This window comes from Oxyura jamaicensis, chromosome 13 (genome assembly GCF_011077185.1).
Source record: "Oxyura jamaicensis isolate SHBP4307 breed ruddy duck chromosome 13, BPBGC_Ojam_1.0, whole genome shotgun sequence".
NCBI lineage: Eukaryota > Metazoa > Chordata > Aves > Anseriformes > Anatidae > Oxyura > Oxyura jamaicensis.
Genome location: NC_048905.1, coordinates 12,405,812 through 12,421,157, shown reverse-complemented (window position 1 = coordinate 12,421,157; position 15,346 = coordinate 12,405,812). Strand labels below are relative to the sequence as shown.

General features: G+C 44.0%; 1 protein-coding gene across 2 annotated transcripts in view; it reads left to right on the top strand.

Moving 5' to 3' along the window:
* GALNT10 (polypeptide N-acetylgalactosaminyltransferase 10) overlaps window positions 1-14,193 on the top strand; it is an 81,699-nt gene extending 67,506 nt beyond the window's left edge. For both annotated transcript variants that reach the window (XM_035338591.1, XM_035338592.1), the window contains exons 7-12: window positions 350-467; window positions 7,518-7,625; window positions 9,741-9,962; window positions 10,619-10,735; window positions 12,836-12,985; window positions 13,603-14,193. In XM_035338591.1, coding sequence (XP_035194482.1) covers window positions 350-467; window positions 7,518-7,625; window positions 9,741-9,962; window positions 10,619-10,735; window positions 12,836-12,985; window positions 13,603-13,770 — 883 coding nt within the window. In that variant the 3' untranslated portion in view covers window positions 13,771-14,193. The remainder of the gene's footprint in view (window positions 1-349; window positions 468-7,517; window positions 7,626-9,740; window positions 9,963-10,618; window positions 10,736-12,835; window positions 12,986-13,602) is intronic.
* The last annotated feature ends 1,153 nt before the right edge of the window (window positions 14,194-15,346 follow it).

Below are 15,346 nucleotides of genomic sequence, written 5' to 3'. Positions count from 1 at the left end.
AGCTCAATGACTTGATCGTACTACTGAGACAAAGAGCACTAATGTGCAGGATATGGGTCCCTCTGGAAGAGGTTATGTTCTGTCACTTAATGGTGAACTCTCTTGCCTCTTTGGAGGAGAGGCATTTATTGCTTCTGAAATGAGCCTGGTCTGGTCCTCCTCATTTGCAAGTGGGAAATTACTAGATAATGCAAAAACAATTGCTTGTTCCTGCAGGGCTGCAAATGCACTGTGAACTCTGGGTGGTGAAAAGAATGTTTGTGAAATCTTGCTTTTGTTTTTTAAATGTTTAGCTAGAGATCTGTATCTTTGAATATGTTTGTAATATGGAGTCTGGTTTTTCCTTAAGGTCTCCTGTAATGGCTGGAGGACTGTTTGCAGTCGATAGAAAGTGGTTCTGGGAGCTGGGAGGGTATGATGCAGGTCTGGAGATATGGGGAGGAGAGCAGTATGAAATATCCTTTAAGGTGAGCTATTTTCTCTGGAAATTACTTTTGTTTTGAAAAGTAAGAATTGTTCTGAGACACAGAATGTGAATGATCTATCTTGTCCTTGCTTTTGCGTGTGACTAAAGGTGAAAGAGCTGGGAGTAGTAAGATAGTGTGCAGAAGAATCAGCGATGATGAGGGTCAGTTTTGGAGCGTTAGCTGGGGTGCCCCCGTTCTGTGGTCACAGCTGCAGATGCATGTGCTCTTCCCAGCAAGGGTAAGTCAGCTTGCGTGGAGCTATCTTTAACTGTTAGGCTTTTTGCACTCACTGTAGCAAGAAGATGAAATATTCTCCTTAAGTGAAAGGGATTCAGGCATCTCATTGCTCGCCTGGTTGAGTACCTCAGGCCTGAACTTGAGTTTCCCAGAGATGAGAGTAACTTACTGTCTGTGCTCAATCCATCTGAGTCCTGGCTGCGAGGAACCGAGCCTATTAATTACCCTGAAAGAAATCATCAACAATTGGAATAATAGCGCTGCTGCTGGCAGTGACTTCACATCATTATCTACCTGGCATGGGGACAGCTCTGTTACTTACTGCTTGATCAAGCTGCTCAGTTCGAGGGCTTTAAAGTAAGAGTTAGCCAAAAGAGCATACTCATAGTAGTAACAAGTCACTGTGACCCATAAAGACCACTGGTAGCTGTGTTATCATGGAATATGGCACTCTGAAATACTCTCTAGGAAACCCACTGGGATGCCCCACATCGCTGAAGGCAGGTGGCCCTTCTCTTCAGTGGTGAGAATCCTTCCCACCTGTGGAAGATTAAATAAGGATTTCAACATTTGACTCTGGGCCACAGCATGGTTTCTCTTTCTGAGATTGAATATATGGTGGATATGGAATGCATGGATATATGAATATATCTCATAGGTGTCTGGATGCCACTGAACTAAGCTAGTTGGCCTCAGCACAGGCCCAGAAGTCAGCAGCAATGCTCGTATAGTGCCCAGTTCAGCTTCAGCAACGGAAATTTCTCATCTGTCTCCCCTGACAAACGGTCATGGATGATCTCTAACAAAACAGATTCTGAGATCTCAATGCCTCTATGCAATTCAAGGCATATCAAACTATATACAGCAAGCTGTATATATACAGCAAGCATGTATATGTACAATATACAACCGTAGAGCAAACAGATTTCTTCATTAACAAAAAAAAAAAAAAACACACAAAACTAGTAAAGCCATGGTGGAGATCCCTTCTCCTCTGTGACAGCATCAGGGAGGGAGGGAGGGACTCACTCTTTGGGGATGTCATTACAGGTAGAGCCATTTATTCTTTGTGTTGCATGTAACGAAATTGTGTAACGGTGTCATTCTCTGCAGGAGGGGTAGTGGCAATATTCAGCCTCTTTTCCTTGGCCCTTTTCAAAAGCGCTGGTTTCCAAGAGTGATGACAGTGGCTGGGCAAGCCCTTTGTCTCTAGTGCCCCAGCAGACAGTCACACTGCTTGATCTGCAGGAAATAAGACTGCTTCATTCATCTGTTTGCTTATCCTCTCTGAAGCACACTGTGTTTTATTTCAGTCCAGAGATGGTAATTTATGGAGGAATAAGTTTGCTTTAATTAATCTCTGCAAAGAACCCCTTTTTTTCTTTCTTTGTGCAACAGAAAAATGAAGTTTTAACTTAAAAGAGGCTCGGTATATTTTCAGAAATTGAGATAAATTTGATACATTCATCTGTGGCTGATAGATTTAATAATTCTGCTGGAATTGCAAGAATAGAAGGTTTGTTCGTAGAATTTATGAAGCTATGACGTTTCCTGGAGAGCTTAGAGCTATGTTCTTACCTTTAGAAGCAGACTGAGATTTTGTAATTAAAGGGGCTCTGTCAAATAATTTAAAGCTCTGGATATAGATGTGGGGTACCTACTTTCACATTATTTATTATCTAATGTGGATTCAGATTCTAAGTGTGCCAAATTTACAGCTCAGCTTTAACAAAGAGTCCATTCCTATGGCTGGGAGTTGTGGGTGCAGGTACTGGTTTATACTGATGGTCTTTGAACTGCTGCATCAGCTCTGGCCTTCTCAAGCCTCACCAGGAGGAGATTTTTGTTTTCCCCTCCAACACACTCTTTTTTTGGCTATGCAAGGACTGTACTTTACAGTTTTTTCCCTTTATCTTAAAATCCAGAACTCTATCCATTTAGGACAAAAACGTGCACTCTTTTGACTTGCGTATATCCAGAATAGCTCAGTGTATATAACCCAGCTCTTCGAAAGGTCTTCCCATGTCAGGTCATGTTCAGATGCAACAGGAAGATTTCAGTCTTGAATTTTGGTCACTGGTATTACACCTGTTCAAATGAGACGCATCCTTTTGTGAGCCTTACATGTGGGATGCTCCAGGCAAAGTGCTCTGCAGATCTGCTTGCTGTGAGAACCATTTTCCTTCATCTCAGTGGATTAACAAATACTACCCTTTGGGTGCATTCTTACATTTTGAAGAAAGGATAAAAAAGTATGCACAAATGTTTCTGTGCAGCACTGGCTACATTTCCTTTCTTCTGTCCCTAACTCTACAGCCCTAGTTTCTCTGTTCAGTGGTCACTTCTGACACCGTTGCTGGTTGTGTCACTGAAGTTAGTGCTGATTGTGGCCTTTGCTGCTCATTCCAGGCACATACTCACACTGCTTTCCAGCAGCCCACGTTTGCCCACACTGAAACAGGCCTGGCATTTTGCTTTTTCTTTTTATAAGCAGCACATCCTGCTTAACTCTAAGGCTCTCAGCTGCAGTAAAGGGTGGCTTCTTTCTCCCTTCCTATCCTGTTGATGCAGAGATCGGTTTCAGACTGTCAACTAGAACTTTTGCTCTCTGTTCACCCTATGTGTTCGGGTCAGATTTCGGAGTAGCCTTTCACCAAGCACCAGCAGGAAAATGGACACGCACACACCCCTGTCCCCCTGTGAAATGTGATTATTGGAAAGTGGTGCTATCATTACTCTAAAATGCTCCAGACGATAAGGAGGAGCCATGCTGGTGTGTGTTGTGCAAACAAGCAGATCCCAGCGCCTCTTTAGTCACCTCAATCTTTTATAGAGCCGTAAGTCCCAGCTGTAATGGCAGCTGATGCTTACAATGCAGAGAATTACAATTTTCCTGAATTACTGTTTGCCCTTGCTTTCATCCTCTCACTTACCTGGTTACGCAGAGAACCCCCTTGGCTTCTCCTCCATGTCCTTTTCTTCCCACCTTTCAGTGTATGCTCAGACACCCAGCCAGCTTCTCTCCATTGATCCACCTCATGCTCTTTATATTTGTTGTGCCTCGCAGAAGCAGCTTTCTTTTCAAGGCTTGACTCACTCTTTTGTGTGTGCGTGCTTTTGGTTTTTTTTCTTCCTGTCTTGGGAAGCATTGGCTCATCACGCTGCAGTCTCTGGAAACCATAAACCTTGTACACCCGGATAATTTGTGTTCACACACTAACCGTGGTATTGTATTGTGTGTTTGAGAGGAGAGGTTTAGCCGTCTTACGTGACATTGTTTTCTGAAATGGCAGCACGGGAATTGGATCAGCATAACATTCCCATGTAGAGAATAGGTGGCGTGTTATCTTGTGCTTTCATAGCAGGCTAGCTAAGTCAAAGGCTCTTGAGTCACTTTATGAATATGGAGTTACAGCTCTCCAGGCCACTGAGAAGGCAGAAATAATTCTACCTGAGCTATTTACTTCTCTTGTATATGCTTTAATGATTAGGGTGAGATTGTAGCCATAGAAAAATCTGCTGCAGTATTCCCACTGACCTCACTGTAGCCGGGTTTTTGGTTAATTCCAGCAGATCTGTCAGCTGCTAGATTCCTAACTCAAAATGTAGACCAGTGAAATTGTGCCTGGGGAGGAAGAGAGATTTCCTGCTCTCTCCTAATGAGATCTGATTAGATCATTTTGTAAAGCCCAGCTTGCCTGACCAGTTTTAATTCTTGTTCTTGCGGTGCTGCAGTAAATTGTTTGGAATTAAGTGCATCAAGCTCAGGCTCTGATGTCTGCATCATGTCAGCCAGAGAGGTAAGGCACCAGCTCACCCTTCTATAAAACAGCAACCAAAAAAGAAAAGAAAGACAAAAATGAAAAGAAATTGGCTCCCTGGCCAAAGGAGGACACAGTAAGTGGCAGGCAGTGTTAGAGCAGAGGCACCAGGAGCTCCCCCCAGACCAGCGCCGTTTCAGCTGTTTGGCAGCGCTGTATTTTTAGCAGTGTAAGTTCTGATGTGTCATGCCTGTGAACTGTGGCCTTGTTTAAAAACAACCAAATATTGCCAGCCGAGTGGAAGTGTTCTCTCAGCTAGCGTGCAGCTATTTTGGGTTTGCTTCGCTAGCAGTTATTCCTTGACAGGCCCTCGAATGTGATTCCCCTGACCTTTAACTCTAACTTTCTAATGCTTTTGTTAGCTGTGTTTTACTGATACACGTCACAACCTTCCCCTCTCTCCTTTCTTCCAGTTTTATAGATAAGGGCTGGTAATTGCCTTTATGGAGGTTGTAATGAGTTCTGTCACCGCACAAAGAAGCTCACTAATAAAATAAATCAAAGCAGCAATGAATGAATGGAAAGCATGCTTTTAAAATTAGATTTGTACTGTGAGTGCCACACTGTCACTTGCAGCATGAGACAATATTAAAAAAGCACTGAGTTGGCAAAGTACCTGGAAAGGGTCACGAGGTCTGCTAGCAGGAATTAAGAAGCCTTCCTCTGGCTCCACACGGCAGCGTTGCAGCATCACTGGGGAGTAAATATTTTAAAGCATGATTAGGAAAGGAGCATGTAAAACTGATCTTAGGTTTTACTTATGCAGTTAGTCAGTTAAGTGGCTTTCTTTATCATATCATTACATGGGTTTACGTAGGGTCATCCTCTGTGCCTGGAGTCTTCTTGTACCAGTGAGGAGCTCTTGGCCCCACAGCTCATCATTCTGTGTAGCCTCCCGTACCCCTTCATCTCGGTGTGCCATACAACAGAGAAGTGCTCCATGTGTTGTGTCTCGAGACCTGCAGACCTCCCAGCTTTTCTCTCCAGCTGCAACTTGACTTTAGGGGTCAGTTTCTCAGGGAACTGGTGTCTTCAGAGATGTGGTTGTGATGGCCTGACTGAAAGCCTTCCTTTAAAGATCAAGGGCAGGGTAAGGAATCGTTGGGGCAGGCAGCAAGGCTAACAAGCTGGTGTTTTCGTTCAGGGTTGTGTAACCCTAAAACGCAGCTGCTTGTGAACCAACAGGGCTTTCTTGGTGCTGGTGCAGTTTACAATGTGAAAATACAGGTTGGTGAGGACAATGCAGCTGAGCTTTTCAGCTGTTCTTGCAGTTTTTTTTATAGTTCCCAGGTTCTGGATAGATCCATTGCAGCTCTTACAGCTTTGTACAAACCCTCTATGTCATAGAAACAAAAAAACACCATCCCAAATTCTTCTTTTCTCGGTCTACCTGTTAATTTCCTAGTGGTGAAATCACATCGTAGCCCTCTGTAGTAAAAAGCACAGCAGACAGAGAATACGAAGCATTTCTAATTCTACAAGAAATTTCACAGAAGCTGAGTGCAAGTTTCTTTTTTCATATTCATCCCTTCTGTACCAGACTCTTCAGACACAGCAGGGACAAAAGGAATGAAATTCTGTAGGAGTGTTTGTCAACTTTCTTCTTGTCTCTCTCTCACCATAATGGCATGTAATTAAGTACCTTGAACTTTAGAAGTTGTCTGTGAAAAATATTCCACTAACTGAGAGCAACCAACCTCCATTAAGTTATACACAGTCAGCAAATGACTGTAATTATTAGGGCCAGTAGACAGAGCTGAAACTCCAGAGGACTTTAGTGTCAGAGCTAATAATTATGCAGCAGCCTTGGCCAAATATTTCTCTTCCGAGCTAAGTATTTAATATTGTCACCGTGGAATATTAATAGAATTGCCTGCTATATGTGAAGCTGTTGACTAAGCTCATCGTACGGGGTGAACTGTGGTGGCTCAAATTAGCCACAGTGAATGGAGAGTTCAAGAGCTCTGCATCAGCGTGCAGCACCAGCAGGCCTTCTTTAATACTGCTGCCTTGGGGGTATTAACACAAGATCTAGGGACAAAACGAAGGCCATTCAATGCCGTGCTTCAAGAATTCAGAAAAGCATTTGGCTTGCATAGCGAAGAACACTTTCTTTCACTATTGATTAGATATCTCTGGGAAGCACATATCGATATATTTCTTAAACCTAATGGAGCAGACGAGCTGCTTCAGAAATGTCTCCTTTAGTTTCACTTGTTTGGGCAAAATGACTACACCCAGGCTATAAATAAGGAATAACAGAAAGTTGTTGCAGACTGTTGGCACAAAGTGAAGTCTTCCCAGATGGGGAAGGAAACTTCTGGGCGTAATCCAGACATTAATCAAGCCTCAAGGTAGTCATCTTTAACTAGCAGTGAGGACTTTTTTTAAGGCAAATTATGTTTTCACCAGGAAGGGTTTTCTGCTTAATTGTAAGGTTGCAAGAGCAATGAGTGCCTGTCAGCAATAAAACCGTAAGAGCGATATCCCAGACTTCGCAGTGATAACCACCAGGAAAAGTAGCAGGTCTTTACTGCTTACTGGCACTGGAGCAGGCTCTTGAATTCCCTGGAGCACTTTGCGTAAGACCCGACCTGTTCTATAGACATGGCCTCCCTTATATACAATCCATACCTAGGATCTTATATGGCAGTCCAGTTTAATTATTATGATTGCTATTGCTGTAATAACATATGTCAACTGAAAGTGTGCTGTTCTCTGGATTATTTTCTGTTCTTTCCTCTAAGAAATACAAAATTAAACTGTTTAGCCATCGAGCTTGATAGTACTTGCACTAAATCAGGGCTTGCTTGGCTCTAATCATATAGTTATAGGATTTGAGACTAAAGCAAGGAGGGAGGATATTTCAGAGAGAGTGTACTTTAAAGTTAAAAAAAAAAATCTGGGTTAAGCTTCTTTTATAACCTGAAAATCTTTTTTCTTTTTTTCTCCATATAACCAAGAGTAAATCTGTATCTCTGCTGTTTCACAGGTATGGATGTGTGGGGGTCGTATGGAGGACATCCCTTGCTCTAGAGTTGGTCATATCTACAGAAAATACGTTCCTTACAAGGTTCCAACGGGAGTCAGCCTGGCAAGAGTAAGTGGCAGCGATGTTCCCCCTCACCCTGCGTGTGATCAGACAGCAGCCCCTTGGAAGGTTTTGCAAAGCAAAAGCTCTTCTATTTTTTCCATCTCTTAAGCTACAAAAGATGTCCATGCACAATGTGACTGTGCCATTGTCTTCTGTTACACCACAATGAGAGGATAATTGAGGCTTGTAGTACACAAATTGTACTTGTACAGGGGTCAAATGGAGCAGTTGTTGCAGAGGAGGATGTCTAGCACAAAGGGAAGAGAGTCTAAGGAAGCTACAGGCATGTACAGACAGCTCCATGCTCAAAATACCAGCTATTGCTAGGTGTTGAGAAGGAGCTGCGATCAGGCACTTGGTATGGAATCACCAATAAAAAAACAAGGTACAGTTTTATTTGTATAATAATTCAGTCATTTTAGTTGTGCTCTCCCAAGCAGCAGGCTTCAGCGCGTGCTGATTGTGTTTCGCTGATTGAAAGACCTCTCGGTTTCAAGCATCACAGACCACTGAATGAGCAAGCTGTAATTCTCTACGATGGAAGTTCTGTGCCATCTTATTGTTTAATCTAGTGTACCCCAAAGAGGAAAGAGCCTTTGCTTATTGTGCAGTAGCTTTGTCCAATTAATTTCTCAAATTGAGAAGGGATTGCATTGCCCTCTGGTGGGGAGAAGAAAAATCATATGAGCAGGAAGGCTGCAAAACTAAACCACAAGAAGGTACCCTGCTGTCATGCAGTCTTACAGCTTGCACGATGGTAAAATGTTTCTCACTTTAATAGCATTGCCGTAGTTATAGATTTGAGTTTATTACCCAGCCCAGTAATGACCTGTCAGAGGGACAGAGCGCTTTCCTGTCCATGCCATCTCCTCAAGAAGGAGCTATATTTCTTTTGATTCAGTATTTAGCTCTTGCATACCTCCCCAGTGCAGCAAGGAAATGGTGGACAGGTGCAGAGAAGGCATCTTGGCATCTAAGATTATAAAATCACCTTGAGGTGAACGCCTGCTCTCGTTTTGTGTAGGCCGCACCTGGGGCAGGGTCGGCGCGCTGCTCGTTCTTAACACTCGATTTTTTTTTGGCAATGGGTGACCACTGCTGGACTGACCACCTCCAAGCAAGGTGGGCAGTGCTCTTGGGTCGCTGAAGTTGTGACTGAATGTGGCACATTTCTGCGTGGCACCAGGAGCGTGCCTGGTGCTGCCAGAGAGCACTCCGAGGTCCGACAGTCTGCTGGGTGCCTGATGGCAAGCAGTAGGGCTGACTCAAGAGGATGGTGTGTGGTCATTGCTGGGCTGGAATCGCTCGGTCAGTTAGGGTGATGTGTTAGCATTACAGCAATACTTGAATTCAACACGTGCAGATATCTGTATTTTTTCCCAGAAGAAGAGAGGCGAGTCTCGTTGCAGAGCCAGTACAAAGCTGGAGTTAGCACTGATGTGAAAGGCATGATTTGGGGGTATGTTTGTTTTTGTGGGGTTGCTGTGCAGATCTGTGTGAAATATTCTGCTGCCAGGGAGTAAATCCTTTGCTTTGGTTGTCAGTGGTCATCCCCTGAAAGCTGCATAGTCCTACCATATCTCAGAGTTTCTCTTAAACAGCTTTTTACACAAGGAAACCAAAAAAGAGTGGTAAGAATATTGTGAACTGAAGCTTCCCAGAAGGGAGTAGTGCAAATCCCATTCCTAGGTGAATATAAAATACAATAGGAAAGATATAAGGAAGAAGCTTTTTGTCAGGGACCTTTGAATGGCCAGTGGTATTTACCAGCATCATTCTCTGAGTTGCTTTTTTATTTTATTTTGAAAAATAAAAAAATAGAAAACCAACTTTTGATTAATGTTGTTTTTCTTAGCCACAAGGAACTAGATATAATGGCCAAGTGCCAGGATTCTATTTTGACCTCAGCTGAAAATATCTTTCTAAAAGTCCCCTGGAACTAGAGAATAATAAAAATAATCTCTCTCCTAAAGCTGGAGAGAAAGAGTGGATGTGAATGAAAATCCTTCCTGAGCAAAAACAGGAGAGCTGTTCTGAATGCTAATGTAGACAGTTTGTACAGAGATTTCTCATCTGGTTTTTTTTCCCCTTGGTTTTCCCACATGGCTCTTACCCCCACAGAACCTGAAGCGGGTGGCTGAGGTGTGGATGGATGAGTACGCAGAGTACATCTACCAGCGCAGGCCTGAGTACCGGCACCTTTCTGCAGGGGACGTCACGGCTCAGAAGGAGCTCCGCAACAACCTCAACTGCAAGAGCTTCAAATGGTTCATGACCGAAGTGGCGTGGGACTTGCCCAAGTTTTACCCACCGGTGGAGCCTCCAGCAGCTGCGTGGGGAGAGGCAAGTTTGGGGTCTGAAGTCTGCAGTGGGCAAACGGGCTCCAAGTGTTTCAAAGACCAGAATTCCCATATCGGTGTGTTGGCCTGCTCAATGAAAGTAATGAAACAACAGTTTCTATTAGTGCAGAAATGGAAAAAATAAAATAAAAAAGGAGACTTGGCTCAGTCTGCATGTTGTGTATTTAGTAAAAGGCAAAACACGCCAACGGGGAGAACTAGGAATAGGAGGCAGCTGAGCAATAGTAGAAATCTTGTATTTCCAGAGGGCTTACACAACTGTTCTGAGCTGCTCTGCTCATTGCTTTTCCCATCTGAGAGCCAGGAAAGTCACCCTGGTTTTGAAAGTCATCTGCGTTCTGGGGAAGAGGCACCTCAGGATTGAAGTATTGGATTGTTGTACACAACACAGCAGGCTCTGCAGTTGTGTAGCTAATGATTTTTGCTGTGTCCTGCAGGTTATTTTACAGCTGGCAGTGGGTCCCATTTTGAGTTCCTGTGCTTTCTTCTAGCTGGTATCTGCCAGCTCAGATATATAGCTAAACAAGGCATCATAAAACTGTTTCCATACAAATACCACCACTATTTGAGGCAGTCTTCTTTTGTTTTGCCTGTCACTTGATAAGAGCAGAAGATTCAGTGACTAATTTGCTGTTTCAGATTCGCAATGTAGGAACAGGACTGTGTGTGGATACTAAGCATGGAGCCCTGGGATCCCCACTGAGGCTGGAAAGCTGCGTGAAGGACAGAGGAGAGGCAGCGTGGAACAACGTGCAGGTAACAGTCCTTCTGATAACTCTTATCTTCCTAAATAAATCTGGGGGAAAGTTGCAAGAACAAACAAATGTTCGAGAAGCAAGGCCATTGCAGAACTCTGTTGGGTGAGCAGAGGGTGCTGTGCACCCCAAGAATCACATGCTGATTTTACTTGATGGGCTTGGTAGCCCGATGCGGCATTTTTGCTTGTGGCAGGGTCTGGAGCCTGGCAGACTGTGCAGGGCTTTTACCTCTGCTTTGAAGTTCTCGGAGTAAACAAAAGAAAGCACAAGAAAACAATATGCCAAAATAATAAGAGAAACCAGTAACAAGGCAGCTGTAATATGTAACAAAGTGAATATTAACTTCAAAGGTTGTGCTGAAAGAAGTGATAGAGGAGCATCATGCATATTAATAAAGCTGCAGGAGCATTCAATAACCGCTCGCTATCATCCTCCTGACAGGAGGCAAATACATTATAAACACCCAACCGTTGCTGGAGAGAGATGAAACCAGCCAGGCTATAGATTCACCCTCTCGACATACAAGGTGCCAGAAACGACAGCTTTATTGTAACAGAAGGGAGGGAAATATTAGTTTGTCTAAAGTGTAGTAGCTGAGCTGAGGAAAAGATCAAGAAAACAATGCCTCTATTACAGAGCCATGCGTAACTCTTCAGGGGAATGGCTTCAGTAGTAGGAGATAACGTGTTGCTGCATATCAATTTTGATGCATGAAAACTAGAAACCAATTTACTCGGGCACGGTCCAAAACTAAGCCTCTGTTGTGTCAGGAGGATCTTAAACAATTAGTGTTGGCTTATGTTGAGGAGGAGAATGCGTTTTGGGTTTTTGTGTTGCCTTGAACCTAAACGATTATGGTAATTTCTCTCACAAGAGAGGCTTAAAGGGAGACAGGAGCAAAGCAGCTTCTTTGTGCCGAAGTTTTTGGCCACACTGCTTCAACTAGTAGCGCTCTGCTCATTACTGGTCTTTCTTACTTTCCCACGAGATCCTCTCTGAAGAGAGAGCCATTCCCTCACCTCGGTCCAAAAGGAGCCCCCAGAAGAGCCCCTTCCCCGTGGGGACTGAAGGGGAGCATGCTGGCCAGCAGCCCTGCAGCTCCATGTTGGCTGGTGCTGGTCACAGGGGATGCTTGCACCCTTGCCAGAGATCCTGTTCTGTCAGAGGAGGAAGCAGAAGCTTCACACCAGCACCTGCATTTAAACAAGTTTATCTCTTGTGAGATTCAGCCTTACAATGCTTAAAGCATATGCAATAAGCAAAGCCGTGATCGTCATAAGATGTAGCTAGACCGTGCTCCTGTTTCAAGCTGTGGCCAAAAGCAGGTGCCAAGGGAGCCAAGCATGCACGGGGTGGTACATCCACCGACAGTTCCTCCATGTTCTGACACTGTGGTTTAAAGATGTGGTGGCATCCAGCAGCTTTCATTAAATACATGATTCTGCCAGGCATTTGAAAGGTTATGCCTAGTTACTAGAGCTAAAACCCTTTCTCCTCTTTTCCTTGGTATCCCTCCTTTCATTTCACCCCAACAAAAGGAGGTCTGGAAGGACTAAGGGGCAGTAGAAGGGAGCACCAGGAAGCACTGCCCTAGCGTTTACCCTTCCAACACTCCTGTGAGCTGGGGTGGGAAGCTGTGGACCTCCTGGTGTCTGGTACCAGAAGGCACAGGGCAAACTGTTCTCAAGGCAGGCTGCCTGTGCAGACTTGGGTATTTACTGCCGGTGTTAACTCAGAGCTCCTGTAGCTCTCCCCCTTTTTTTGCTATCTGCGAAGTGCTGTAATTGGTCAGCTGCTCGCTTAATCCATGATGTATGTCTGCATTGCAGAGACATTCAAGGCTGCTATTAGTACCCAAGCTAACTAGCATGGCTGTGTGCAGCAGCACAGCCTCATTCAGCATGCTGCGCAGCAGTCCGCGGGGTAGCTCTTATGGGTCCCCCTAGTCAGCAGAGGGGGAAGCAGGTTTTCTCCAGGATAGTTCTGTCCTTTCCCTGAAGCAGTGCCCACCCTGAGAGCAAAGAAGGCGATGTCGTTGTGCTGGTGGAAGCGCTGTGCCCAGTACCTGCTGTCCTGAGGGTCTGCTTTGTCCTAGCAGGTATTCACCTTCAGCTGGAGAGAAGACATCCGTCCAGGGGACCCGCAGCATACCAAGAAGTTTTGTTTTGATGCCATTTCCCACAGCAGCCCTGTGACCCTCTACGACTGCCACGGGATGAAGGGGAACCAGCTCTGGAGATACAGAAAAGTGAGTGTGTGCGCGTGTGCACACGCATGTATGTTCATTAAGGTGTCAAGTTGCCTGTAGGCACCTGAGTTTCCTTCAAATGCCACCACCCGTGTTTTATGCGTCTCTTACTCACTGTGCCATTAATTACCCTTGATCAGAAAGAGTTGACTGCCCTGCTTCACGGGTTAGGAATGGTGAGCGCAGCTTCGCCGGGGCTTGCTAAGCAAAAGGGCATTGTCCTTGCAGTCCTGTCCACGGCTGACGGTGAGGTGATGCAACACCCTTGCAAAACCAGTTTGCAAAGGAGTGTGCTGTGTTTAGTGCCTTGTTCTGAGCACGAGAAGGTCATGCCAAAAGTAGATAAGGGTTTATTCATCCTCCTGCTAAGCAATGCTTTTGTTGCAAACAGGTAAGCAAATTCTTGATGAAATGCCGTGTCCTAGCCCTTGCAATCTGCATGCAGTGCTGCAGCAGGAAGAGAGCCTGCAGGCCAGAGCACCTGCTCTCAGTAATAGCTTTGGACCTTCCCAGTGCAGGTGTGAGCATTGGGTTCAGTACTGCAGCAAGGGAGGGGGTGGAAATGGACATGCTACCTTCGCTGCTTAGCTACCTCACATGAAATTTCTCTTCTCCAGGACAAGACCCTCTACCATCCAGTAAGCAGCAGCTGTATGGACTGCAGTGAGAGCGATCGAAAGATCTTTATGAACAGCTGCAACCCCTCATCTCCAACACAGCAGTGGATATTTGAACATACAAACTCAACCGTCTTGGAAAAATTTAACAGAAACCTTGATCTTTAAAAAGACTGACTGTATATATATACATATATATATTTTACAATTATAGTTTTTACTGGGGAGGGTTACAAAAAATTTTTTTAAGGATACTTTTTTTTAACAGTTAATGAAGGTAAAAGGGAGAATCTCAGGAGAAGGTAAACTAGCAGGCCAGTCTTTATTGTGAAGATGCTGCATCCTTCTCTTCTGGGCATGGTGGAATTCTAAAGGCTTTGCCAGAGCCATTTCTGTGCTGAGACTGGAATAGAAACTCTGTTTTTAGAGGAGTCTGAATGTTGATTCCAACTGCTTGTTTTTTTTTATGTTTTATTTCCCATCTAGGTCTGGCATTAAATGATTTTTTTTCTCCAGGACCCTCAAAGTACAGTACTTTATGTAGCTGCTATGCAACCTGCTGAAGCATTCCCACTTAGGTGCTTCCATCCATCTAAGTGCTTCAATCCATCAAGTGCTAGGTGCTTCAATCCATCTAAGTAAAATCTTGAACACAAAATTTAATCCTCTGATGTCATAGACATTAAAAAAAAAAAAAAAAGACATCACAATGTAAAATGAAATGATTTTTTTGCCTTAAACCAAAAATATATTTCAAACAGGTTGGCTGTTATTACTTTCCCAATGATAGCTGTGATAAAGGAATGAGCTCTAGAGGAAATGCAGCCAAGTGTTGGGGTTATCACCGTGGTTATTAGCGATGAGGAAGCTGGGTTTCTGCTCCATTCACTTTACAGTCAGTTTGTCACTCACTGTTGAATCCTCAAGGTGAAAGATTAGCAGAGAGTTTTTAAGTGAGCACAGTTCTTACAGGTTAAGGTTTTTGTTAGGAGCCTTTGGATATCGAATTCGCCTCTTTTACAGCATCTTTTTAGCATGGACACCTCCAGAGTTTCTCAGACATAAACATGAAGGAAACTTTATTTTTTCCTTTAGAGGCTAACTTAGTTCACAACTGGTGTGAGTGGATTAATTCAGGATAATTGAGCCAGGGCTGCGATTAGCCATTGTTTTTTATCCATTTATCCATCAGTCTGTATGTCGTTTATTCCAGTGATGAGTCCTGTGGTCAGTGGTGGTGTAGGTTTGGGGGAGCATGCTCTTAATCTCTCTCTCCCTTTCTGTACAGCTCACTGTGACAGGAGATCTGTTTGCTTATGCAGATGTGGGATCAAGGGGCCAGTTTCACTAGTACCCTGTCCTTGTGCAGTCAGCTTGCAGCACAAGGTATTATAACCCTTCTGGTTGGGCTGCAGGATCTACCAGGTACTGAAACAGAATTATCTCATCCCAGAAGCTGGAAAAAAAGGTGCTGACACTGAAGGATGAACAGAGGACCATCAGTTTCAAGTCTATCTAAAAGTGAGTGTCTAAAAAATGAAACAAAATACTGGTTTAAAATGAAGTTGTTGCGAAAACATTTAATTAATAATTCAGTTAACTTATACTGAAGGCAGCAGTGACATTTTCTAGCAAAAGTTGTGAATGATGGTGCAGTTAACCTTTTGCAAAGATGCTACCTAAATCAATGCAACTGGGCCTTTTCCAATAATCATCCAGTGCCACAGTTTGTACAATCGCCCGT